The sequence below is a fragment of the Bos javanicus genome, chromosome 26 (genome assembly GCF_032452875.1).
Source record: "Bos javanicus breed banteng chromosome 26, ARS-OSU_banteng_1.0, whole genome shotgun sequence".
Lineage (NCBI taxonomy): Eukaryota > Metazoa > Chordata > Mammalia > Artiodactyla > Bovidae > Bos > Bos javanicus.
Genome location: NC_083893.1, coordinates 44,839,973 through 44,864,565, shown reverse-complemented (window position 1 = coordinate 44,864,565; position 24,593 = coordinate 44,839,973). Strand labels below are relative to the sequence as shown.

The 24,593-nt window shown below is 47.3% G+C and overlaps 1 protein-coding gene across 5 annotated transcripts in view; it reads right to left on the bottom strand.

The window, feature by feature from the left end:
- Nucleotides 1-976: 976 nt before the first annotated feature.
- Nucleotides 977-24,593, bottom strand: part of FANK1 (fibronectin type III and ankyrin repeat domains 1) — a 107,594-nt gene continuing 83,977 nt past the window's right edge. For 3 of the 5 annotated variants that reach the window (XM_061403992.1, XM_061403993.1, XM_061403991.1), the window contains 10 exons: nt 22,499-22,676; nt 17,791-17,915; nt 10,190-10,271; nt 8,922-8,996; nt 8,078-8,143; nt 4,921-5,086; nt 2,060-2,203; nt 1,470-1,547; nt 1,329-1,373; nt 977-1,224 (listed from right to left, as the gene is read on the bottom strand). In XM_061403992.1, coding sequence (XP_061259976.1) covers nt 1,159-1,224; nt 1,329-1,373; nt 1,470-1,547; nt 2,060-2,203; nt 4,921-5,086; nt 8,078-8,143; nt 8,922-8,996; nt 10,190-10,271; nt 17,791-17,915; nt 22,499-22,676 — 1,025 coding nt within the window. In that variant the 3' untranslated portion in view covers nt 977-1,158. The remainder of the gene's footprint in view (nt 1,225-1,328; nt 1,374-1,469; nt 1,548-2,059; nt 2,204-4,920; nt 5,087-8,077; nt 8,144-8,921; nt 8,997-10,189; nt 10,272-17,790; nt 17,916-22,498; nt 22,677-24,593) is intronic. The other 2 variants (XM_061403994.1, XM_061403995.1) reach the window with 1 other exon arrangement.

Sequence of the window (24,593 nt, the reverse complement as noted above, 5' to 3'; positions counted from 1 at the left end):
CCATGCCCTCCTCCAGGGGATCTTCCCAACCCAGGGATCAAACCCACATCTCCTACACTGCGGGCAGATTCTGCACCACTGAGCCACCAGGGAAGCCCATTCTATAAATAATATGGAATGAAGCGGAAAATTGCCAACATCAATAAAATTGATTGTGTGCTTTTGCCCCATGCCCTTCCCCTAAAGTTTCGGCACTTTTATTACCTGTAAGTTGGTCTTTCCCTGCAGAGAAGATTGCTGTCCTGGGCAGACCTCTGTAGCCTGTCTTCTCTCGGGGCCGAGTTAACTAGCTCGTCTCTCTGAAGACACAAAATGCATGTGGTCAGCTAGCTCCCTTCTTTGCCGATTTTAAGTGTGTCCACTGAGTTCAAGCACCAACACTTTTGTGTCTGAGTCCCCAAGCGGCAGACCTGTCCATTCCTGTTTGTGTTGGATCTGAGCGATCAGCATCAAAACCCTTTCTGCTCTAAGGACTCAGTGAAATAAAACTCCTCATTGGCAAAGCTGCCAGCAGGCCAGGTCTTTCATCATCAGGGCCTGAGTCTATGCAAACAGAGCCTCAGACCGGGCTGTGCTAAACAGACTCCTCTAACAGCAGAAGCGGAGTCTTGAAATATGTATCTCGCGCTTTGATGTGAGGCCAAGAGCTGACCAGAAAACTCTGCTCATGGCCTCCTAGGCTTTCTGGAGGAGTGTCCCTCCAGGAGGGAGCATCACCTGGCAACACGGCTGCAAGGCCTTAGGTTGGGAGGGAAGGACAGAACTGAGAACACATGGGGGGCGGGAATTTCCACCGGCTCCAGGGGTGGCTCGGAGGGCAGACAGCTTGGAGGATGGGAGCGGGAAGAGGGAGACCGGTATGTTGCTATGCATCTCCATCTCTGGGACCTAAATATTTTGTTTCGCGTGTAACTCCAAGTTCAGGAAAACATCCTCATCCTGCAGATGCCCAGTGACAACACCACCGCCACGCACATTTAGGTAAAAAGGTGTATTTCAAAGTGGGAACAGTTGTATGTTACAAAAGTCACTGTGAATCTTCAACTAAATAAGTAATTAAATGTATAGCCCTCAGAGACACAGAATTTCTTCTTTCCAGTTCAAGTCCCGCTTTGGTTTGTTTCACTGGGCTTTGAGAGGAAGTAAGAGGTTCCCTGGTCAGCGAACAGACGACTTCTTCAGCATTTGCTTTCTTTTCCTTTCTTCTAATAAGGAGAGGACATTCTAGATACACAAAAACAGGTGCATGTCATCCAAGAGTTGGGGTTTTCTAATTTTTTTTTAAATGCTACAAAATTAGCCTCAACGGGCAGCAACAACATCCCAACCTGTCTGTCGAAAACTCTGGCCATTTCGAGGACACCTTTGCCGAACTGAAAGACAAAACAAGAAAAAAAAAAAAATTCTCTCGTGCCTCTGTTCCCTCCTGCCCTCCAGGGAAATCTTGAGATGGAGATGGAGTCACATACCTCATTTTTCACACTTGCATCTGCCCCTCTGTCAAGAAGTAACTGGACTAATTCTTCGTGGTTATTCAGCACAGCCACCTAGAAAACAGGTCAACAGTGGGGTGTGAGCAGGAAGGGGATCTCGGTGCAGGCGGGTCCAGGACATCCACCAGCAACACCCTCCAGAGGCAGAGCCGACAGGGGCCAGCGGGGCTTTGCAGGATGGGCGTGTGGACCCCACTGCACAGCGCCGGCAAACACAAGGGAAATGGAAAGGAAATCTGCTTTCCTCCCTGTGAGACAATACAGCCGAGGCCAAACCCAGACAGAGAACAGCACTCCTTTGTTCCGATCCCAAAATGGCCCCAGAGACTGGAGTTGGCAATGCTTCAAGAAATAGTCGTAAAAAGACTACGAAGATACTAGCCTGGGCTCCCCCAGAAAAATGCCACGATGACATCACCATGTCTTAATCCACAGACCAGTGGGGAATCATACACCACCCAAACCTGGTGCTTTTATGCAGCTGAGCTCAAAAGAAGGGCTCTTACGGGGCAGCTGTGACCTTAATCCCACACATCAAGCCAGGCGCTACACGGAGCAAGTCGTACCATCAGAGGGGTCTTCCCGTCTTTGTCCTTCACATTCACGTCTGCGCCTGCGTCAATCAGCAGAGAGGCAACCTCCTGGTTCCCCGAGACTGCAGAGACTCTCATGAGTGGGGTCCACCTGGAACCAGCATCCACAGCGTCCACCTGCGCAGCCACAGGGTGAGTGGCTCTCAGCCCACTTTCTTGTCCTGCACATCACTTGTGGGAAGCTTATAAAGCAATGTCTACTTGCCCAATTCCCCCGATTTAGATAGCAGTCTTTCTAGACCTAGTGATAATCAGCTGGACTGTGCTGACTTTGTTCACATTTACTCAGTAAGCATCTGTGTTTGGGCCACTTTAAAGGATGCAGACAGGCCCCAAGATGCCTCTCACCACCCATGAGCATCTTCATTTACACAGCGTTCAAAGGGAAAGAAGATGGGATAGAAAAAGGAACATAATCCCCTTCTCCTTGGCCCCATATGAGCTGCCTTATCTTCTCCTGCCTAACTTTCCTCTCCTGTTTTTATAGTTTCTGCTTCTTTTTTTAAGTATCTTTGTAAGCAACGTTAAGTCCCTTCTGGAACAAGACAGGAATATAAACACCCACCCTGATATTTACCAATAGGTATTAATTTTAAGCAGAAGAATTACAAGTAAATACAAAGCAACCGGATCTCTGACATGAAGTCCAGCCTGAAAAATTAGCCAACCTAATGCCTTGTCCAAAACAAGAGTTTGCCTGCTAACAAGATGGGCCATTTCCCAATAGCCTAACCTACACCAACATCTCGCAATTTTGTGTTTTAAAAGACATTTTAAAATAAGGGAATGCAAATGTTGTCTCCTTCAATTCCATAAAGACTTCATCAATCCATGAGGCATGATACTGAAGGAAACATACACATGTGCACACAGATGGATACCTGGATGCACACACACTCACACACACACACACACCTAATTCTGTTACAGAAGAATTACTCAAAGAAATCTACAGCTTCAGTAAAACATCAGACCAGAATAACAAACAAGGACCTGCTGGAAGAGCTTTAAGACCCTGCAGGTGATTTGTATGTTTCAGATTACCCTCTGCAACACCATTAAGATTTGCAGCTCTTCCCCCTGCAAATAACAAATAACCTTTCTGGGCAGCAAGCTCTGTTATGGTTAAATAATAATAAAATAATTGCCTGCAATTATAGGGTGCTGTATACATTTTCAGGGCACTCTCATGCACATTTTCTCTTTGGGTCCTGAAGATGAAACAGGGGTAGCTATTTTTATTCCTGGTTTACACATGTTTAAACCAAACCTCAGAAAAGTCAGATGGCCTTCCTGAGGTCACGTGGCTCATTAAATGTAGAAATGGTTCCTCATGGAAGTAAGTCACACTCAGTACAGATCATTCGATTCAAGAAGATGGGTGGTGATGGATTTGTTCCCAGGCCCATCCCTCCATTGTGCTGAGATTATCTACATGCCACTTGCTGGCCACACAGAAATCTTCAATGGACGCATTTATGGAGCTGCAGTTCTACAGAAAAAGATGGTATTCACCCCAAATGAGTGTGTCCATAACTGAAGCACAGAGAGCCTACGCTTCCAAAATTCCAGTATTTAAATGTCGGTGGCAGAGACCTGCCCTTCTTTCAGCAAAGGTCAACCATCGTTTTCAACTACAGATTCTCACTGGGTCCAAAGCATGAGCAGAACTCGTCATAAACCAAACAAGAGGAACGTGCCTGTCACTACCGCCCAAGGCAGATGTGGGCCAGCCCTAACCACCAAGGCCACAGGCTGACCCTTTGGACCCTCTGTGCACGTTTCTAAAACAAAGAAAACAAGAAATGTAATAAAGGGATTTACGTTAATGACTGAGGTATTTTTCCTTCAAGGGGCCCTCTCCCCAGCACTCTATAACCAGTGAGATCCCACAGCTTAAGCCTTGCTTGCCCTCAGTCACTCTCAAGAGACAACCTGAGCAAATCTACAGGCATCTTCCAGGAGACCTAACTCTCCTACTTCCAAGTTTACTTTCCAGGTCATCGGTTTAACTTCTGAAAACCCTGTGCCATCTGGCACTCACCATTAGGACAGCATTTTGTCCATCTTTCCTTATTTCCATGCCCTACAATCTTTATTTAACTTCTTTGAAGTCTTGAACTGAAGTTTTGAAAGTTATCAGCAGTTACCGTAATTGAGCTAATTCCATTTGCCCAACTTCAAAGTATCTACAGATGTCCAAACAACTCTAATTCTATTTGCCAATGTAGACTTGTACTTCCTGATGACTTGAAACCAGGAGCAACACCTGCTTCGAAGCAAAGACACAAGAGCTGGAATGCTCTCTTTTTGATATAGTTTGCTCTTTGGAAATTTTCTGTAATGATTCATCTTAAAGCAAAGAATAAAAAATGATCTAATTCTAAAAGCAGTAAGCTGCACTGTGACCGTAAGAGTTCTGAACGTCTCGGTGTGTCCAGCACCTGTGACAGTATCTGGTGTGTGGTCAAGACACAACCAAGCTTTGCTGGCAGATGGAAAGAAGAGATAAATGAGGAAAGGAACAAAGGAATAAACAAAGTAGAAGCAACATCAGGTCCAGCTTTGGGTTCATTCAGCAGTTTCCTTTTCCCCCCACACAAGTTGAACCTCCATGACAACCTTGAAGCCTCACTATCGTTGAAATCCTATAATGATCTTTTTGGTCCCAAGGCTTCAGGAACCTTCTTGCTCATAAGTCAGAGAACTTCCTCCAGTGTTGCTTGGTTCAGCTAATCAAAGGCATCCACAGGAGGCCCTGCTTCCCCTGAACCTGTGGAACAGCATCTAGGTTCCTCCCTCCACGTGTGCAGTTGATGAGGCGGGCCCCACACCTCACAGCCGTCCCCTATCATCCACTCAATCACGTTGCAGTGGCCTCCGTCTGCAGCCCAGTGCAGAGCCGTACAGCCTCCCAGGTCTCTGGTGTCCCAGGAAGCACCGTGTCTTCGGAGATATTTCACAACATCCAGGTGTCCCGCATAGCATGCAAGCATCAGACTGCAACACACGGCAGAAGAAACATTTGGCTGTTAAGTACAGTCACCACACTCAGGTCCATATGTATCCTCCCTGGTTTAAACCTAAGAGATAAATCCTAATTTGGGTGGAAAAGTCAAGAAAATTATTCACATAACATGTATGTGTCTATCAACTAATAAATCGACTGTGGTACATCCATTCAATAGAATTCAGCCGTAAAAAGGAAATGAAGTACTGAAACAGGCTACAAGGTAGGTGCCCCCTAAAACATTATGCAAAATAAAGGCAACCAGACACAAAAGGCCATGTGGTGTATTAGTTCACTCATATTAAATGTCCAGAATAGACAAGTCCATAGAGACAGATTAGTGGTTTCCAGGGCTGGAGGGAGAGGAAATGGAGTGTGACTGTAATGAATTCAGAGCTTCCTTCTGGACTGATGGAAATCCTCTAGAGTTATAGAATAATGGTGGTTGCACAACTTTGTTAATATATTTTTAAAGGCTGAGTTGTACATTTTAGCAAAATTAATTTTATGGCATGTGAATTAAACCTCCAAACAATGAATAATCACGGCAAATGAGTAAAATGTCAGATTTGAAACATACCTACTAGTCCATGGTGATAGTCAACAGAGGCAAAGAAAAGAAAAAGTCTCACTGGGCTGTATTAGAGATAACCATTAAATGAAATCCTTCCTCTAAATATTGACACTTAAAAGAAAAATAAACATTTTATTGTGCTTAAAATAAACATATGTGTTGTGTTTATAGAATAAAATAAGTCCATCCTCAGTTGGTGAGGGAAAGCTCTTGTTAAAAGACGACCACCAGCAAAATAAATATGGGAGGAATCATGGAATTAGAAAATCACTTTTCGGCAAGTCCCAATTAAACAGTGATTTAGGCAAGGATCACGGTGGATGCTAAAATTTTTGTATGAAAGGTTAATGGAGAATAGGATATTCACATGTACTGAATTCCTAGAACATAGATTACTTTCTAATTGTGATAGGAAACTATTATCTTTACAAAAGAAGGATTTAGCTGTTATACCCTAACCAAAGGATCGGAACTAGAATATCCAACCTGCATCACAACCCTGAAAACGGAAGTCACAACACCGGCCCTGAGGTGCTCTTGCTAAAGATGTTAACCTGAATCAAATCAATCTGTTAAACCTAATTTTAACTTTATTAGGAATAACAAACAAGTTAAATGCCTCCTTCACACCTAGGAGACAGTTGAGCAGATCACAAGCATAGGGCATCCTCTAAGATAGTTGATCCCATCTCCTCAAAAAGTCATTGCTAAAAAAAAAAAATTTAAGTACAAAAAGAGAGGGTTAGTTCACACGCGCACACACAGGGTTCACCTTTAGTCTACTTATGAGAAGTATTATATTAAGAAATTTCCTAATCAAGACACCTTTACCCTCCTACATGAGCCCCTTAGTTGGGATGGAAAAGACACATAAATGTCTTCACATAAATACATGCGAATTGCTTTCTTTCTACCAGATTTTAGCAATAAGGCTATCCTCTGTAGCTCCCCAACTTCTCTCTGCTCTGGAGAAGTTCAAGGTCACTATCAGTACCTAGAAAATCTGAACAAACTCATTAGAACAGACAAACCACAGAACCTGTTTGGGGGGTAAGCTTTTTAATACATTTTCCAGTTTACTGTATGGATATGGGATATTTCAGATGTTCTGCTTATTGGGTTGATTTTAATGGTTTTAAATTTTCTCTAAAAAAAAATGAGTACCCGTTTCAATGATTCGATCAAATCTATTTTAGACATAAGCGTACCAATTTCTTTTCATGTTTAAATTTTCTCTGTTCTGAGTCATTTCAGATTTCTAATTTTTTCTTCTGAGATTTAAGAGAAATTGGTCCATTTTATTTCTCAGCAATTTTTATTTTTTAATTAATTTATATTTTTTAATTCTTTTTGTTGTTGTTTGGTACCTCTCAGCCTTTTCTTTTCTTTTTCCTTTTTGAGGCACTATCATTTTTCCTCACATGCCAGGATGTCTGATTCTAGGTGAGTGACCACACACCATTGTGGTTCAGTTCCAAAATTACCTAAGAGTTACTTGAAACACTACTGTTTAAGTGTGTAAGTGATTGTTTCAATGTTACTAAAATCTGTTGCTGCACTATATCCAGAGGGCACAGTAGGCAGGCTTTCTGATTTTGGAAATTGATGTTCTCTTCATGGCCAACCAGGCATGATCAGGGTCTTCTAGCTACTCTTTACAAACCGATTCGCAATGCAGATACCTTTACTCTGCATCTATCACATGACTACAAGCTCCTGAGCAAAGGCTTTGCATTTTGTTCACTGTTCTACCCAAGTGCCAAGCATGGTGAAGCCTGGCATGTGATGGTCATTCAATAGCTATTGGTTGATTTGAATTAATTAACTAAGCAACCACTAGCTTGATGATTAATTTTAAGTCTTTCTAAAAAATTTTCACATCATTATAAGAACAAGTTTCTGAGTATCATGTTCTTTTCATAAACTTCTCCTGTGATGCACTCAGTCCTTCCACCTCAGGGAGGTTGTTCTCTAGTTGAATTGTCATGATTGTTCCTCACTCTAGAGGCACCTAAGACTTTCAGTTAACAGAGTCAGGCAAAATGCAGTGAGAGCCCTTAGGGAGGTGCCAAGTGTCACAGGCACTTACAGCCAAATGCCCAGCACACAGCTGGAGATAACCATTTCAACATCCATCATTTACTGAATGCAGAGAGTGTGCTGGGCTCTGAGCTAAGGAGGGAAGGTGCATTATAATAGATATCCCCAGAATTACCCTGTTGAATGTTAACAATAAGTAACAAATGAACAAGCCAGCTTTTGAGTCACCATCATTCCTTTGGGAACCTATCACGTCTCAGTACTGTCAAGAGAAACAAGAAAATACTGGGGTTAAGTCAAAAGCCCTCTGGGAGTAAGCCGAATAACACAAAGCATGGCGACCACTTAGGGCAGGGCCCACACCTACCTGTCCTTGCCACTTCCATTCTGCAAATTCACATCTGTGCCGTGAGAAATGAGGATTTTCACAAGCCTAAACAAAACAAATTTCAGTATTGCTGGATAAGCAGTTTTGATGAGTAAGAACCCATGATAACTCAGGAAAAATGAACAACTATTTAAGACCTATCAACACACTCTCCTCCATCTTCAGAGGCAGCTGGCTTTAAAGACCAGGTATTATTAAACTGGGAAACCACCTCTCCACACCAAAAAAAAAGTTTTTGCCCTTTATGTGAATTATTCATTGAAAACAAAAAACTTCACCATATGAAACAAACCAGACTATCAAACTATCAAACTAACTCATTGTCACTTTAACGGCCATTTGAAATGTTTTCAAATGGTAGCATAAATGGAAATCCATGTTCTATTTCTTTCAAAATGGCATTTTAGTAGTTAAAATATAAATATGATGGGAAAATATTATTTATGCTTATCTCTGTTAAGAGTAGAGAAAATGGAGTGTGTCCATGGAAATTTTATCTGAGCAACATATCAGACAAGTTTGTTTTCCAGAATGAATAGCCCTCCCCTTTTCTTTATGAGGAAATTAACATTCCAATAACCAGTTTCCCCAGGACATATAAAATACCTTGCAAAAATATCATTGAAATGGCTACCTCTCTTCTTTACCATGAGATTATACATTAGGTCCTCCCCTGCGTGTTGTCTGGTGTTATGATAAGAGCCACTGAGTTGGTGTTCAGCCCACATGTGGCACAGTTTCGGAAAGAGAATCCCCACAGCCTTCCCCCTCCCAAACAAGGGGCTCCACCCTTTGCTAAGGGATGAGGAGATAAGGGCCATACCTGGTGTATCCTCTCTGGGCAGCGACCATCAGGGCGGTGAAGCCAAATTTATTGGGAACATCAACCTTCACGTTGCTTGGGGAAAAACACAGAGGAGAAAGAGATTAACGCGCCTGCACCACTTCCTGTGGATTCACAGCTGACGCCTCTTGCAGAGCACAGGTGGTTAGAATGGTTCATTTTCCCGAAAATTCCAATTCCTCCCGGGCCATTAAGTTGTTGTTGTCTTAGATTGCCCTGCCTAATACGTTAAAGGATCCAAATTCACAAGGAAAGAGGAGGAAATTTCTGTAATTTCACTTGAAATAGGCCATTTTCTCCAATGCAGAACCATTATGCAATTCGATAAAATCCTCCACCAAGAGCAGGCCCCCCTCAACTATGGAGAGGACACAGTGTCTGCGCTGCAGGCTCTCAGCTCCACCCGCCACATGAGCCTGGAACGAGGGAGAGCCACAGTTCTCCCTTGATCCCGTCTCACCTACTGGGCATGAAGCTCTGCTGCTCAGAGAAAAAAGCCAAGCTCTTAAATAGCAGCTTGGAAGCTGTCGCTTTTTGCAGGAACCTTCTCTTCTCCAGCTTACAGAGCCTCAATTCAGAGATGACCTGTCTTCTAAGTGAAAGTTGCTCATTCGTGTCCAACTCTTTGTGACCCCATGGACTGTACAGTCCGTGGAATTCTCCAGGCCAGAACACTGGCGTGGGTAGTGGCTCCCTTCTCCAGGGGATCTTCCCAACAGGGATCAAACCCAGGTCTCCCACATTGCAGGCAGATTCTTTACCAGCTGAGCCACAAGGGAAGCCCCATCTTCTAAGATGCTCAAAACTATCAATTCAAAAAGGGTCTGGGTAACATCACCCCCTTTTCATTTGGGAAGCAGCTGCAGATAGCCCATCTGTGGCATTCATGGTCACCATTTCCCCTCTAGGGTTTTAATCAGTCATCTGAATTAGAAACAGCTGATTGAGTGATTCCTTAATTTCATCAGGAATTAGACATGGGCAGTTAGGGATGAAATTTGCCCAAATGCTATGGCATATAAGCAAGAATCAGAAGTTATTTCTGGGAAGAAAATGCGACACCCAGACTTGGCATTTCTGTCTTCAATGTTCATTAAATAATGCCATTTATGTGGGGCTTTCTATGGTCATCCTTAAGAACCAGACTGAACTCACACCAGTCATCTGAGATCGATTTTGGAGCCAGCTTCTAAGCACTGCTGTGAATTTAAAAAGATCTAAATTTGTAAAAGGCAGAGTCCTCTCACCCTCCTTGCAGTATGCGCACCAACAGATCTTCATCATTCACGTTGACAGCTCTATGCAAGTGTTCGCTACTTATGGGTTCTCCTGAAGAAAGTAGATGGAAAGCGGTCATCCAAAATACAGTGAAAGGAGATTCATTCCAGCTCTACTTCTCCTGAGGCCTTGAGTGGAAGTTCATGTTCACCTCTAAGAAGGCACCTGGCAGCTTCACCGAGTGTCTCTTACATGACATACTCCCCTCCTCCTTTTACTGAAAAAAGACCTTGTTTTCACATATTAAGAGAAGAACATTTAGACTGTCCTAAAGGCTTGGGACGTTTTCAAGTTATAAAAGCACTGCTGTGTGGATGTTATTTTGATATTCGAAAAATAAACCTTTCAGATTTCTTAAGACTTCATAAACGTCTCTTACGAGCAAGGGAAAGTTCCACCATCATCTCGATGGGCTGGTTTTGTTTGCCAGGGAGTCACTAAGCCATGTGAACAACAAACAAGAAAAGACAGATGGTTTTAACATTGGGAACCCACCCCGTCAGTCCTTCCCTGGGAACATAACATCCACTTCGGCCTTGTGGGGGCAGAAGGGCTCGTACCCAGAGAGGTGGGACATGGTGAGAAAGCCTCACAGTGGGGGCAAGCCTGCCAAGTGGGGGAGAGCCCGGGAAGGGTCCTGAGAAACAGTAGCAGAGCAACAGGACAAGAGAGGCCCTTGGTGCAGTGACTCCTCGTGGAAGAGAATGGGGCCGAAGCTCAAAGAGGAGCCATGTGAGAGTGCAAAACCATGTGAAAGAAGCCGTTCAGCAGGACGTTTATTTCACGGCTTCATGTGTTTCAGCTTCCATGACTTTCTACCTTTGTCGATGATTAAGTTTAAATGAGATAACACAAAGCACTAGACCAGCACCTGCACATTATTTAAGTGTCTTTAGCAGTAAGAAAAAAAAAATCCACATGCAATACAGGAGACGTGGGTTCAGCCCCTGGTTGGGAAGGTCCCCTGGAGAAGGGAATGGCAACCCTCTCCAGTATTCTTGCCAGGAGAATTCCATGGGCAGATAAGGCTGGCGGGCTACAGTCCATGGAGTCTCAAAGAGTCGGACACGACCGAGCACATATACATACATGCAGGTAACAGGAATGGAGTGGCAGGTGCCCTGGCCCCAAGCAGGGTACCTTTCTTCTGCCTGGTGTCCAACCTCCCACACACAAGTAGCATCCTCCCTGCCCCCACAGGCATCGAGCTGATAATGCCTGGCTTCCGTCATGTCAAAGGGCTCGTTCATCTAACATGTCTAAGGAACTCAGTCATATATGGATGGGAGGGTTGGACCATAAAGAAAGCTAAGCACTGAAGAATTGATGCTTTTGAACTGTGGTGTTGGAAAAGACTCTTGAGAGTCCCTTGGACTGCAAAGAGATCCTACCAGTCCATCCTAAAGGAAATCAGTCGTGAATATTCATTGGAAGGACTGATGCTACAGCTGAAGCTCCAATACTTTGGCCACCTGATGTGAAGAGCTGACTCCTTAAAAAAGACCCTAATGCTGGGAAAGATTGAAGGCAGGAAGAGAAGGGGATGACAGAGGATGAGATGGTTGGATGGCATCACCGACTCTATGGACATGAGTTTTAGTAAGCTACGGGAGATGGTGAAGGACAAGGAGGCCTGGCGTGCTGCAGTCCATGGGGTGGCAAAGAGTCGGAGATGACTGAGCGACTGAACTAAGTAATGTCCATCCCCAGTCTTCACTCTAGGGGGCACCAGAGAGAAAGAGACACACACTGGCTCTCCTATCCTTCATGCTGTGGGGCTGACTTTCAGCTGTTATATTCTCAACTCTGAAAGAAAACATCCCCCGCAACCATCTTCTCGCATCGCACCTCAAGCTGCCTCCTGGGGCTCACCCCACACCTTACCCTCCCTCTTACATCCAGCTGGCAGAGGTCCCTGGTCACCTGTGCCAGTAGAGAAACGGTCCAGGGCAGCTCCCAGCTCTGGAGCCCCTTTCCTGCCAGTTTCCCTGGAGGAGTCTCCCTGGACAGAGTACAAGCCGGGAAACAGAGGGGCAGAGGAATGAGTGGATCCCTATCAGAATGACCTTCAGCTGATACCCTTTCTTCTGTTCTGGTAAAATAAATTTAAGCCGAGTGAGAATTGTTCTTGAAACAACCATGTTGGCTGCTTGAGCTTGCCAACCTCCTCAAGACGTCTCAGCTACGTTATACTTCCTTTCCATCATCCCACACGTAGTTTTAAACCCAGGGCCTTAAATAAAAGCAGCACGATAAGCCATCAGAGGGCAAGGCCCACAGCCGGCCCTGGCCTTTGGAGAGGGGTCATCTCCAGCCCCTTGGTTTTGGGAGGGGCGATGGGAGGACACAGAGGTTTGCTCCCCAGGGGACATTTAGTGAAATCTGGTGATATTGTGACTGGTTGTCACAACTTAAGGGTTGGTACTAGTGGCATCTAGGGGCTGGAGGCAGGGATGCCTCTAAACACTCTGCAGACCAGGGTAGCCCCACAACCTGAATTATCCAGCCCCAGACACCAACAGTGCAGAGGCTGAGAGTTGGACAGACTTAAAATGATCTATCCTTTAGTGAGCAAACGAAACCCAAAGTTCCCTTTCCCTCTCCCTTCCTGGAAAGGAGAAGGATGGTGTGGTGGGTAAGTCCGTTACTGCACCAAAACGACCCCACCCCTGTGAATCGCAAACTTCAATCGCCACTAAAAACACAAAAATACATGATTTGAATGGAATCGTTTAGAGGAACATAGGAATTGTGTTAGTCACTCAGTTGTGCCCAACTCTTTGCGACCCCATGGACTGTAGCCCGCCAGGCTCCTCTGTCCATGGAATTCTCCAGGCAAGAGCACTGGAGCGGGTTGCCATTGCCTTCTCCAAAATTGTCTAGACGAACATAAGAAGCTCATCCTATTTCTACTGAATTTTAAAGTATGGTATCCTAACTCGATCCTATTAAGTGAATCTAGGACTTTACACGATGCTTTTAGATCCTCCTTCAGACCATAGACCAGGACAAGAAAGGCTGAGGGAGTCGTCCAAGGAAGGAGTGTGGAGCTTGACTAGATGCTGACGTAGCTGACCAGTCCACTCTAAGCTTCCACTCTTACTAAACGTTGGGTACAAGCAGACATCTTAAATACACACCTAAGAACCCCAACTCCTGCCAAGTGTGAAGGGAAAGGGGAGGCCTAATAGCAGCCTTCAGAAATGTGTTGACTTCTTGGAATGTGAAGGGAAGTCCTAAAAGCACACACAGCGCCCAGCACAGTGCCCCCTGACCACCTCCAGCCCACGCTGCCCCTCTTCTCTGCCCCAGGACACCTCTCCTTGTGTGGGCCCTCCCCCTCCCAGCCAAGGAGCTCTGCAGCAGGCAAATATCAGAAAATGAAGGAAGTTCATTTCACGCTTAGAAGCTTGAGGACCACGCATAGCAGAGACCAGGGTATCATGATATTAGGATGTAATTTAAATAAATGTCCCCGGAGGCTCAGCCGGTAAAGAATCTGCCTGCAATGCAGGAGACCCAGGTTTGATCCCTGGGTCGGGAAGATCCCCTGGAGAAGGAAATGGCAATCCACTCCAGTATTCTTGCCCAGAGAATCCCATGGGCAGAAGAGCCTGGTGGGCTACAGTCCATGGGCTCGCAAAGAGTCAAACACAACTCAGCAGCTAACAACACGTTGCCTGTCCTGGCTTCTGTAACGGGTCATCAGCACCCTCTGAACTCATTCTGAGAACAAAGGGACACCTCATAGAAGAGAAGGAAAACAACATAATTGCTCACTACGCCCTGCTCGCTGAGCTCCAGCAAAAGGAAGCAGTAACTGCCATCAGGGATGGAAGTTCTGTCTCAGCATTAATTCACTGACCCTCTCAGAGCCCTGCCAGGAAGGCAAAGAGGAACTGAGTATGACCACCAGCCCCGACAGGGACCACCAAGGCTTGAAAGGTCTCCCTGGTTACAGGAATTGACAAAGAAACAGAAAAGAAATGCAAAGACTCTTGTGTGCAGGGCAGAGCAGCTCCTCCTATTCCCACTCTAGGCAGGAGTCATGAAGAACAGAGAGGAAATTCCAGGGTGAGCAGAACATTTCAGTCCACCGCCCCCAAGCCCTTCAAGACACCGTGGGTCTGGCCCAAGGGACTGCCGTCAGTACATTCAACAGAACATGACAAAGGCAGGCTTTGCATCTGTGGGTCTGTTCCTCTGACGTTGAGCCCGGGTGCCACAATTCCAAATACTGAACTGATGCTGCCAGTAGTGAGCACCCATGTGTGTTAGACGGGTGGCACTGGTCAGGTAGGACCTCGGGAGGGGACACCTGGCCAGGAGGAGGGGGGGACAGAGAAGCATTTGGGAGCCTCAGCTCACGTTCTCTAGGAGGGTCATTTAGCTGCAGATGCCGTGGCAGATATTGAAGCGGGGTGATAACACCTTTCTTGGTGGAATTTAAGTCTCTATTAAAAACAGTGAATAAATGATGAGCTCATTGGGGAAAATATTTGCCAATTAAGAAGCAGCAGCTGTTTTTCTTTCTTTTTAAGGGCCCAACTGATTAAAATTGCATGCCTCATTTAAGCAAGAGTCTCGTGTACTTTACCTGGGGAAGGAAAAAAAAAAGGCTGAGCATCCTTTATTCAAGCAAAGTACATGCTTTTGTGATTCATTAAAACACTTTCAAACCGAATGCAAATTATCAACCCACAGAAGCATTTTCGCTTGTTTTATATAATGCGCACATTTTTAATTCTTTGTTTAGCATAATCTGCCTCCTTAGGAGAGTCTGCTTTGTATATTATAGTAACAGCCTAAGCGAGCAGCAGCCAGCCAGAAGGAAGAGGTACCCGATCCTCCCACCCGGGAGAGGGCCCTGAGGTCCCGTGCGCGTCCTGGACGCAGGCGCATCCACTGTGACCAGACGCCCGGCTCCCAGGGCATCGCCAGGAGCCTCGTGTCCAGCTCACCTTCATCCCTGCAGGAGGCCTTGTCTCTCGACCCGCGGAAGCCATGGACCACAGTGACAAAGGCTTTGGACCACTGGACCAGCTATCCATGGCTGCCTCTCCAAAGTCCACTGGGCAAGGAGAAGGCACACCGGGCTTGCAGCACCGCCACTGTCAGCTGACAGACCAAGAGCTATGGCGGGTGGCAGTCCTCTGTCTTCCTAGAAGAACTCCAGGTGGTGCCCTGACTCCCCGTAGCCTCTGGCCACAAGGCCCAGGAGCCCCTGCCCTGGCTTCGGTGGGATACTAAGGATGCCAGTGGCCACCAGAGGCCCCTCTGCATCTGGTTCTGCTCACCTGGCAGGTTCAGGGGCACCTCCCCAGCCAGTGGGAACCAGAACCACCTCCTGAGACACGCAGGAAAGCAAGCCGAGCCAGTCAGAGCATCTCCTCCTCCTCCCGGGTCTATCTTGGGGCATTTTGTTCACTATCCACCCACACGTGTCTTAAGGATCTTCTATAATTAGACATGACTAACCCATCACCCTCGCCCTTCAGCGCACAGTAGGTGGAAACCAGGAAAGACGAATGACTATGTAAAATAAGAGGCAATGGAGTGTTGCTAGAGGCGGGGAGACCCTGAGACACGGCTCTGTACTGGGGGAGGGCCTGAGTGCCCGGCAGGCCAGGGACAGCCCCACGAGGACCCACCCGGAGCAGAGCTCTGCCCCTGGAGTGGACTCGACAGGCCCAGGAGTGGAGGGGAGGGTGCCCCAGAATGCAGGGGTGGAGCCCCTGGAAGGCAGCAGGGAGCTGAAGGCTGGCCTGGGGGAGCCACCTGCCCCAAAGCTGGCCCCCGGAGCCTCTCTTCACCCTATGGGCTCCCTTCGCCCGTGTTTCTCCTCTCTGCTCTCCTCCCTTCTCTATGCCTTCTCCCAGCGCACAAAGAGCTAACACAGGTCTGCCTTTTCTTTCCCCTAAAACACTCCAGGAGCTCAACAGCTTCCACAGAAAAGCAAGTGCGTTCATCCTCTCCAGCTTCAGGGTCAAGCCGTCTTTTCTGACCAGAATCTTCAGAATTGACCATTTCACGTCAGAAGTCTTGTCTGAAACTAAATTTCTTCACAATCAGCTGAGCACTGTTTAGGGGGTGTACATGATGTCACCACTCTTAGCTTTAACTAAATTCTCAGCTTGCTAAGCTGAGATCCAACCCCCTCATGGCCCCCATGCAATGGAAGCTGTTATGAACCAACCCAAAATCTGAATGACCTTTCCTGCACACAAAAACTTCCATGAGTAAAGGCCTTACAGACACGACTGAAACTCACTGAAAACATATACACCCGTATTCAAGCCAAATGCTACACTGAATGAAACTTGAAAATAACATTTAACTCACAAGAGGTGGATTCCCTTTATGCAACTGAGAAAAAGGTTTGTCTGTGTTTTCAGTGGGTGGGCCGGGAGGAACACTTCTGACCGTTTTAATCTTCACAGCATTCTAGTTCAAAGATGTCACTGCGTTATAGACACACACCTTCAAAATGCTTTAAAATACCCATCACAGGGCTTCCCTGGTGGCTCTGTAGTGGAGAATCAGCCTGCCAGTGCAGGGGAAAGTCAAAGTCGCCCAGTTGTGTCCGACTCTTTGTGACCCCGTGGACTATGCAGTCCGTGGAATTCTCTGGGCCAAAACACTGGAGTGGGTAGCCTTTCCCTTCTCCAGGGGATCTTCCCAACCCAGGGATCAAACCCAGGTCCCCCACATTGCAGGTGGATTCTTTACCAGCTGAGCCACCCGGGAAGCCCAGCCAGGGGGCACAGGTTCAATCCCGGGTCTGAGAAGATCCCACAGGCCTCGGGGCAACAAGGCCCATGGACAACAACTACTGAGCCTGTGCTCTGGAACCCGGGAACTGCAACTACAGAAGCCTGTGCGCTCTAGAACCTGTGTGTGCTCTGCGGCAAGAGAAGCCACCGCAATGAGAAGGCCGCTACGGCAATGAAGAGTCATCCCACTCGGTGCAGCTAGGGAAAGCCCATGCAAATTAATGAGGACCCAGCACAGCCAAAAATAAATAAACCTTTAAAAGGGAAAGTATGATCACAGAAAATATTTACACTCCTAAATCGGCCTCTCACCCCTCCCCGACTGCGTCCCCACACACGTGTGTCCCCCCCCAACATGTCCTCACCCACGGCATCCCCCGGAACCAGGTTTATGCGTCAAGTTATGACGATGCACTGACGTTGTCTCAAAGGGACAAAATGCCAAGCAGACCTCTCCCCTGAGGTCCCCCAGGCGGGCAGCCTGCTTCTCAGCCTGGGAACCCTTGGGGCGGCCCACACGCCCCCTGGCTTGTTTCCTAAGAAAGGTGACGTCATCCTTTTTTTTCCTGAATGTGCGCTCCCAGGGTAGCACCAGCCAACACAAAAACACATTTGTTTGAGCATAACGCGACTTCCCTTGTGGGATGGCCAGGCCCGGCCAGTGAACAATGTTATCACGGCGTTCAAAAACGGAGCGGTTTCTGCGTGCGGTCAGGCCGAGCAGAAAGCAGAGCATCTTCCCCTCCACGCCGGCCGGTCACCATTAGACAAATGGGCTCCGAGTTCTGAATACTCACGGGTCGTGGACACCGAGACCACCGGGCTGTACGCGTACTCTCCGGAGGGGCTGGTGACCTTCAGCCGAAATCGGTACAGGGTCCGCGGTTCCAGGCCTTCCACCACGTGCTTGGTCGCGTAGCCCCTAGACGGAAGGGAGACCCGCAGTGAAGACAGCCGGTCATGGAGGCTGCGTCCTCTGGAGCTACCAGAAGGGCGGGCGGAAGGGTTTCTGAGCATTGACTACCCCCAGTACGGAGCTCACCTGAACGGACGGCCGTCTCTCACCTTGGGCTGAACTCCTGGGCACAAAGGACAAACCAGGCTCCGCTCCTGCCCCCCGGGTGCCCTCCACCCCAGTCTCCCTCCCGCAGGCAGACACTCAGCTGGCACGTGACTGTGGAGTAAGTCCCCTACACGAGAACCTTCAAGCTGTGAACTCGCAAAGACGTGGGTCCCATCATGCCCGTTGTTAGTTCACGTGTCTGGCGTACATGGTCACGTGTGTGCACGCTCTTCAGGAGGCTGTGCTTTTGTGTACTCTTGTTTGCTGTTATGTATCATTTACGTGAAAAGCATGACAACCCTGTTACCGTACTATAGAGCCGGTTGTGCTGGTTGGACTTTGCTGGACTCAAAGTGGACTTATCGACTCGCTCTTGGAACGGACCTCACTCGTATGTAAGGGACTTACTGTACTGTGGACAAGTGGTCACGTTGACCCGTGATATCTGTCCTCAAATGGCCAAGCTTCACAACTGGAAGCTAAGCTCGGCAGTCCGAGAGCACACAGGAGCTTCCTGGGTGGGGGTTTTGAGCAGGCGGACAAGGCTATCCGTGGCGGCTGTGGCTCCACTGCGGGCAAAATGCCCCTGCAGGGAGAGGACGTGAGGAAGAAGAGGGTGTGAGGAAGGAGGGGACGTGAGGAGGGAGCCGCTGGGGAGATGGGTGGTACAGGAAGGGTGCTCTCATCACGCCCCGCGGTCCGTCTCAACTGGGAAACATTTGCGGGAAGTGGGTGCTGAACATTTGGAGGACAGAAAGCTGGCCAGAGGCTGCGACGGAAACCTGCAGGCCTCCGGAGGCAAGGGTGGGGATCAGAGCATTTGGAGCCGCAAAACAAGCCCCGGGAAAGGCAGGCAGGCCGTGCTGCTGGCTGAGGGCTCGGAGAAGGTGCCAGGAGGCAGGGCCAGGGGCCTGTGTGTTTGACTCGCCACGCTTTCTAGGACACCAGGTCTCCAAAAGCCCACGGACTTGTATGTCATCCAGCGGTGCTCCCAACCTCGAGTTGTCCACGGATGCCCCCTGCTATCCTCCTTCTCTCACATCCCGCGCCTGGTCCACCAGCAAAAGTTTTCAAAACGGTCTTTAAAACCCTGAATTCACCACTGTGTTGTCTCCCACCTAAATTATTACAGACGCTGCGCAGTTAATCCTCCCTGCTATGGCCACCTCAGCTCCTCCCTCAGCAGCCAGACTGACCCTCCTGGGGCAAGACCACCACATCTGCCACGGTTTATGGGGGCCTGGTGGCTTCTCCCCTGGCATAGGGGCGGCCCCCGGGACCCCAGGGGTCTCCTCCCTGGCCCAGCCCCTGTCACCCCTCTCATTCACACCACTGCTCAGCATTTCTGGAACTCCAGGCATTTTCACCAGCTGTGTCTTCTGCCCGGGACGTTCTTCCAGACACGCACAGATACCCCTCCCTGGCTCCTTCACACAGATGTCACCCGCTCAGTGAAGCCTTCTTCACCTCCACGCCAAGCCCCCAGCTTCTCCTCCTCAGTACTCACCACCATCCGACACACTCTGTTTTCACTTCTGCCCCTTCCTTATCATTCATCTTCCTCATCCCGAGGGAGGAATTAGGATCTGTTTGTCCAGTGCGGTATCCCCAGCAACCAGAACAATGTCTGGCATATAGAAGGTGCTGATTGAATGAATGAATGAGATGCATGATATGGGAAATGACTATTGGAGGAATTTAGAGGGATAGATAACAGGAGAGCAAAAGGAACGTCTCAGTCAAGACAGAACCTGACTTGGGTGGAGGGAAGGATGGAGCAGGGTGGGAGGGAAGATTGGTCTGAACAGGGAAAACAGCTGAACACACGTGCAAGAAAATTCAAGGCGTCGTCCAAGGACGTGAAGCAGATTTCACTGGAAGGTTCGTGCTCAGAAATAAGAGACAGGAAGAAAGGCAGGTGGTGGGCAAAGTGAAGAGCATCAAATGTTAGTCTGCAGGAGTCTGACCTTCATCCTGCAAGCAATGGAAACGCATTGCAGACAACATGACAAGAGGAAGGTTAAAAAAGAAAATGTGGGTTTTGGACAATCACACAGCAACTAAAAGGGATGTGGACAATTACATCAGCCACTGTGGACAGCTGGAGGACCTGGGGACTCAGCAGTGGACAACTCAGAAAACAGATCCTCCTTGCAACCTCCCGAGGGACGTGCTAGACTCGAATGAGAGACAGCACCGAAAGGATGTGCAGAGGGAGAACTCACAAAAGCTAGATCACGGGCTGTGAGAAGGGGCACCCGCGCCAGATGATGGCACCCATCCTAGACTGGCTGGTGGAGCAGAAGAACAGAAAGTGACGGCTCGAAACGAAGTTCTTAAACCCACAAGCCCAAGGTCAGGTAGTCTAGATTGCCGCTTTTTTAAAGAAAGGCATTTCCTAGTTTTAACGACACACCTGGGGGGAAAGGGATGGAACCAAGAAAAGAGGTCAAGATTAACGTGGTCTCACTCTGCCACCTAGTGTCAAGGCTTGTGCTAATCCTCTGAGATAGCTTGAGCATCTCACACTGATAGCTCAGGGTTGGGAGTCTGAAGGCCTCCGGGACAGGTCCTGAAACACTAGGCAACCAACCAGCTGAGCTTCCAGGCCAGGCAGCACTCAGACCTCTGAGAAACCCAGGCTGGAGGCCAGTGGACATGACTGCTCACACAGCACAGGAGAAATGGAGACGGGAAGTAAAGGAGCCCCTAGGAGAGCCCCACCTGACGTCTCCAAGCTCGGCTCATGGTACTGAGAGAGACAGCAGGAAAGAAATTGGATCTTTTTCTGTCTATATAGGGATACTTATATCATCTTTCATGCTTTAGGGTGGATTTGTTTGTTTTTTTCATGTAAGTGCATGCATTTTTTTTTCTCTAGGTACAAAGAATCATTCATCAAATCGCCAGGATACCGTGGTTTGGGTTTGCACCCTCACCACAATGCCACCTTGAGCGAAGTCCAGCCAAGCACTGCGACTGTTCTGCATCACGGCTTCATCGTCACCAGGATGATGACTCTGCCCTACAGCTCTCCCTGACGTCCCCACTGGGGAAAGGGTAAGAAGTTCGTGGGATCAGTCTGAACGATTTCTCACAGCCAGATGTGAAGCTGCGATTATGTCAAAATTAAAAGTTACATCTAAAACCATACTGGTACCTCATTTTCAGTCTTCTTCCTGAAATACAAAGTCATTTTACAAGCAGTAGACCTGGCAAAGGAAGAAATAAGGATTAAAGTAAAAGCTAAGGGTCACGGCGGGGAACAAATGACTTCTTGATACAAGTATTTTGAGGGCCTCCTGTGTGCCGACACTGTCTGGGAGCTGGGGAGACAGCCTGAAGCAAAGCAGGAATCTTACCTGCCTCTTGTGGAGTTTAGATGCTGGGGTGGTGGGGGAGACAGAAAATGAAGAGACCAACAGCAAAGTGACTCCAGCAGAGCCAGACGTCACGAGAAAATGAAACCCGGCCACAGCAGAGAAGACAGCGGGCTGGAAGGAAGGCTACCTCGGGGAGCCTCTTGAGGAGGGGCCAGTATTTGATATGACACGTGCATGATGTGGAGGAACCAGCTGTGTTACAAACAGAAGGAGCACTTTGCCGGTGGCGGAGTGGATAAGAGTTCGCCTGCCAAAGCAGGGGGCACGGGTTCGATCCCTGGTCCCAGAAGATTCCACATGCTGCTGAGCAATTAAGCCTGTGTGCCGCAAGAACTGAGCCCATGCGCCACAGCTGCTGAGCCTGCACGCCTAGTGCCTGTGCTCTGCCACTAGAAAAGTCAACTCGACGAGAAAAAGTCACCTCATCTCCAGCGTACTGCAAAGAAGAGGAGCCCCCCACTCGCCGCAACGAGTGAAAGCCTGTGCAAAGCCGTGAAGATCCAGTGCAGCCACAAAAAATAAAATAAATAAATAAAAACAGAAGGAAACACATTCAAGGGGAAGGCGAAAAGCCAGGCCCGGATGGAGGAGAGAGGGAGGTGGCAGGTGGGTTGGAAGAGTCAGCGAGGGACCACTGATGCAACATGAGTGTCAGGGAGCTGTCACACCTGTGCCCAGGGCAGCCTGATGGGAACCTCACACCTGTGTTCAGGGCAGCCTGATGGGAACCTCACACCTGTGTCCAGGGCAGCCTGATGAGAACCTCATGCGGTTTCATCCAACTCTCCTCTGACTCTGCCTCCACATTTCGGATTTGAAATATACACCCTTAGAATATTTCAGAAGCCTACAGAGCTCTCAGAGGTCTAGGAGGTTTAATTTCAAAGCGACTGCTCACCCTTCTTTTCCGAAATTCATCCTTCACAGAAAGAGTGGATGCAAATGATGCTCTCTCATCCTTTTAATTTCAAAAAACAAGTCTTCTTGGAGACAACAGAAACCAATCCAGCTAATCAAGAAACCAAAGCAAAATATTAAGCAATTCAACATTGCACCTACGTATAAATGATACCGTAAGTGTGCAATTTGGGGTCCTCTTCTTCGATAGAAAACCTGAACCATTGTTCCTGGGGTCCCTGCCGCTTTGCTTTCTTCTCCAGATCCCAGTATAGTTCAATGCTGTGATGAGTCACTTTGCCCACAACAGGCGGATGAGGCTTTGAGGATGATGCGATTTCTAGAAAAGAAAAACGATACAGTATTTCAGGGCTCTTTTCCCATAAGGACAAGAGAGACTGGCTGAGTGCGTTATAGCTGCTCAAAGATCAGCTGTGTTTTCCTCTACATCAGGCATACTGTAGGTATGTCTCCCTATGGTTTGAAGAACCTTGGAAAACCGTTAAGTGATAGAAAATTCAGCTGATGCAGTGAGCTGCCACGTTCATCAACGAGGCGACTGCATCTTACCCATCAACCTCACACTTCATCCATGGACCTTTCCAAAAGGTTGGTTAACTTATGGAACAAATTAGGATGTTCTCTGAGCTGATGAAACACAGTTTGCCGCTACCATCCTTCATGAATTGGCTGGTGAGCAAAGTCAGTAGACAAATGAAAGCACTGGTCCAAATATTTGTAACACAGAGGACAAAGGGTTGATACCGATTCTATATAAACAGCTCTTACAAACTAACCAAGGGGAAAACCGAAAGGATAATAATAACCACCAGGCAAAAGATGAGCAGTAGACAAGACAGTAAAGATAACCAACAATTTCCAAGAAGGCATTTATATTGCCTAGTAGCCATTGAAATGGATAACAACGTCAGACACTTAAAAAGAACTTCAGAACTATTAAAAGTGACCATGAGGGGAAAGGACACTTATACGTCGGTTGGGGTGGGATGGTGTGTGGAGTATGAATCCTAGCCTTTTTAGAAAGCAATAAGACAGCATCTATTAAAATTAGAAATACACACACCCTCCTCTGCCACCATGCCAGTCTTGGTAGACTCTCCCGCAGAAATCTGAGCACATCAGGACATATATATAGTATGAGGACATTAACTGCTACAGCTTTTAGCCAATTACAGTGAAAAAAAGGAGATGACCCATTAACAACAGAATAGTCAAATAAATGATGGTATGTCCATAGCATGGAATATTACATGGCCTTTAAAAATACATTTGTTCTGCACTAGATGCCTTGAAAGTATTTCCAGAAGGTATTGTTGAGGCAGAAGTCAAGATGTGGAGAAAAAGAGGATATTTCATTTCTGTAAAAGATGACAAGGGGCACAGCACACAGCAAGCTGTTCCATACCCAGTTGTTCTGTTTCATGTTACTTTCGTCTCCCCTGCTGGATTTTTAGGTCCTTAGGGCTGGGCCCTTGACTCACACTTACTTTCAAACCTTTCCCTGTCCCTCAGAGTCTTTCAGGCCTCAAAACCTACCATTGTTATCAAGAGAAAACTCTAACTCGAAAAGATCCATGTGCCCCAATGTTCACAGCCACATTATTCACAACAGCCAAGACATGGAAGGAATCTAAGTGCTCATCAGCAGAGGAGTGGATAAAGAAGACATGGTACGTAGACACAATGGAACATTACCAAGTCGTAAAAAAGAATGAAACCATGCCATTTACAGCAAAGTGGAGGGCCCTAGACGTTATCATATTAGGCAAAGTAAATCAGACAAAGACAACTATCATATGATATCACTTCCAAGTGGAATCTAATATCTGATACAAGTAAGCTTGTTTACAATACAGAAAGAGACCCACAGAAATAGGAAGCAAACCTTTACTTACCCAAGGTGATTGGAAGAGAAGAGATGAATTGGGACTTTGGGAATTAACATCTACACACTCTTACGATTATACAATGGAAGTGACAAATAGATTCAAGAGATTACATCTGATAGACAGAGTGCCTGCAGAAATGTGGATTGCTGGTTCACAACACCTTATAGGAGGTGGTTATCAAAACCATCCCTGAGAGAAAGAAATGCAAAAAGGCAAAATGGTTGTCTGAGGAGGCCTTACAAATAGCTGAGAAAAGAAGAGAAGCAAAAGGCAAAGGAGAAAAGGAAGGATATACCTATTTGAATGCAGAGTTCAAAAGAAGAGCAAGGAGAGATAAGAAAGCCTTC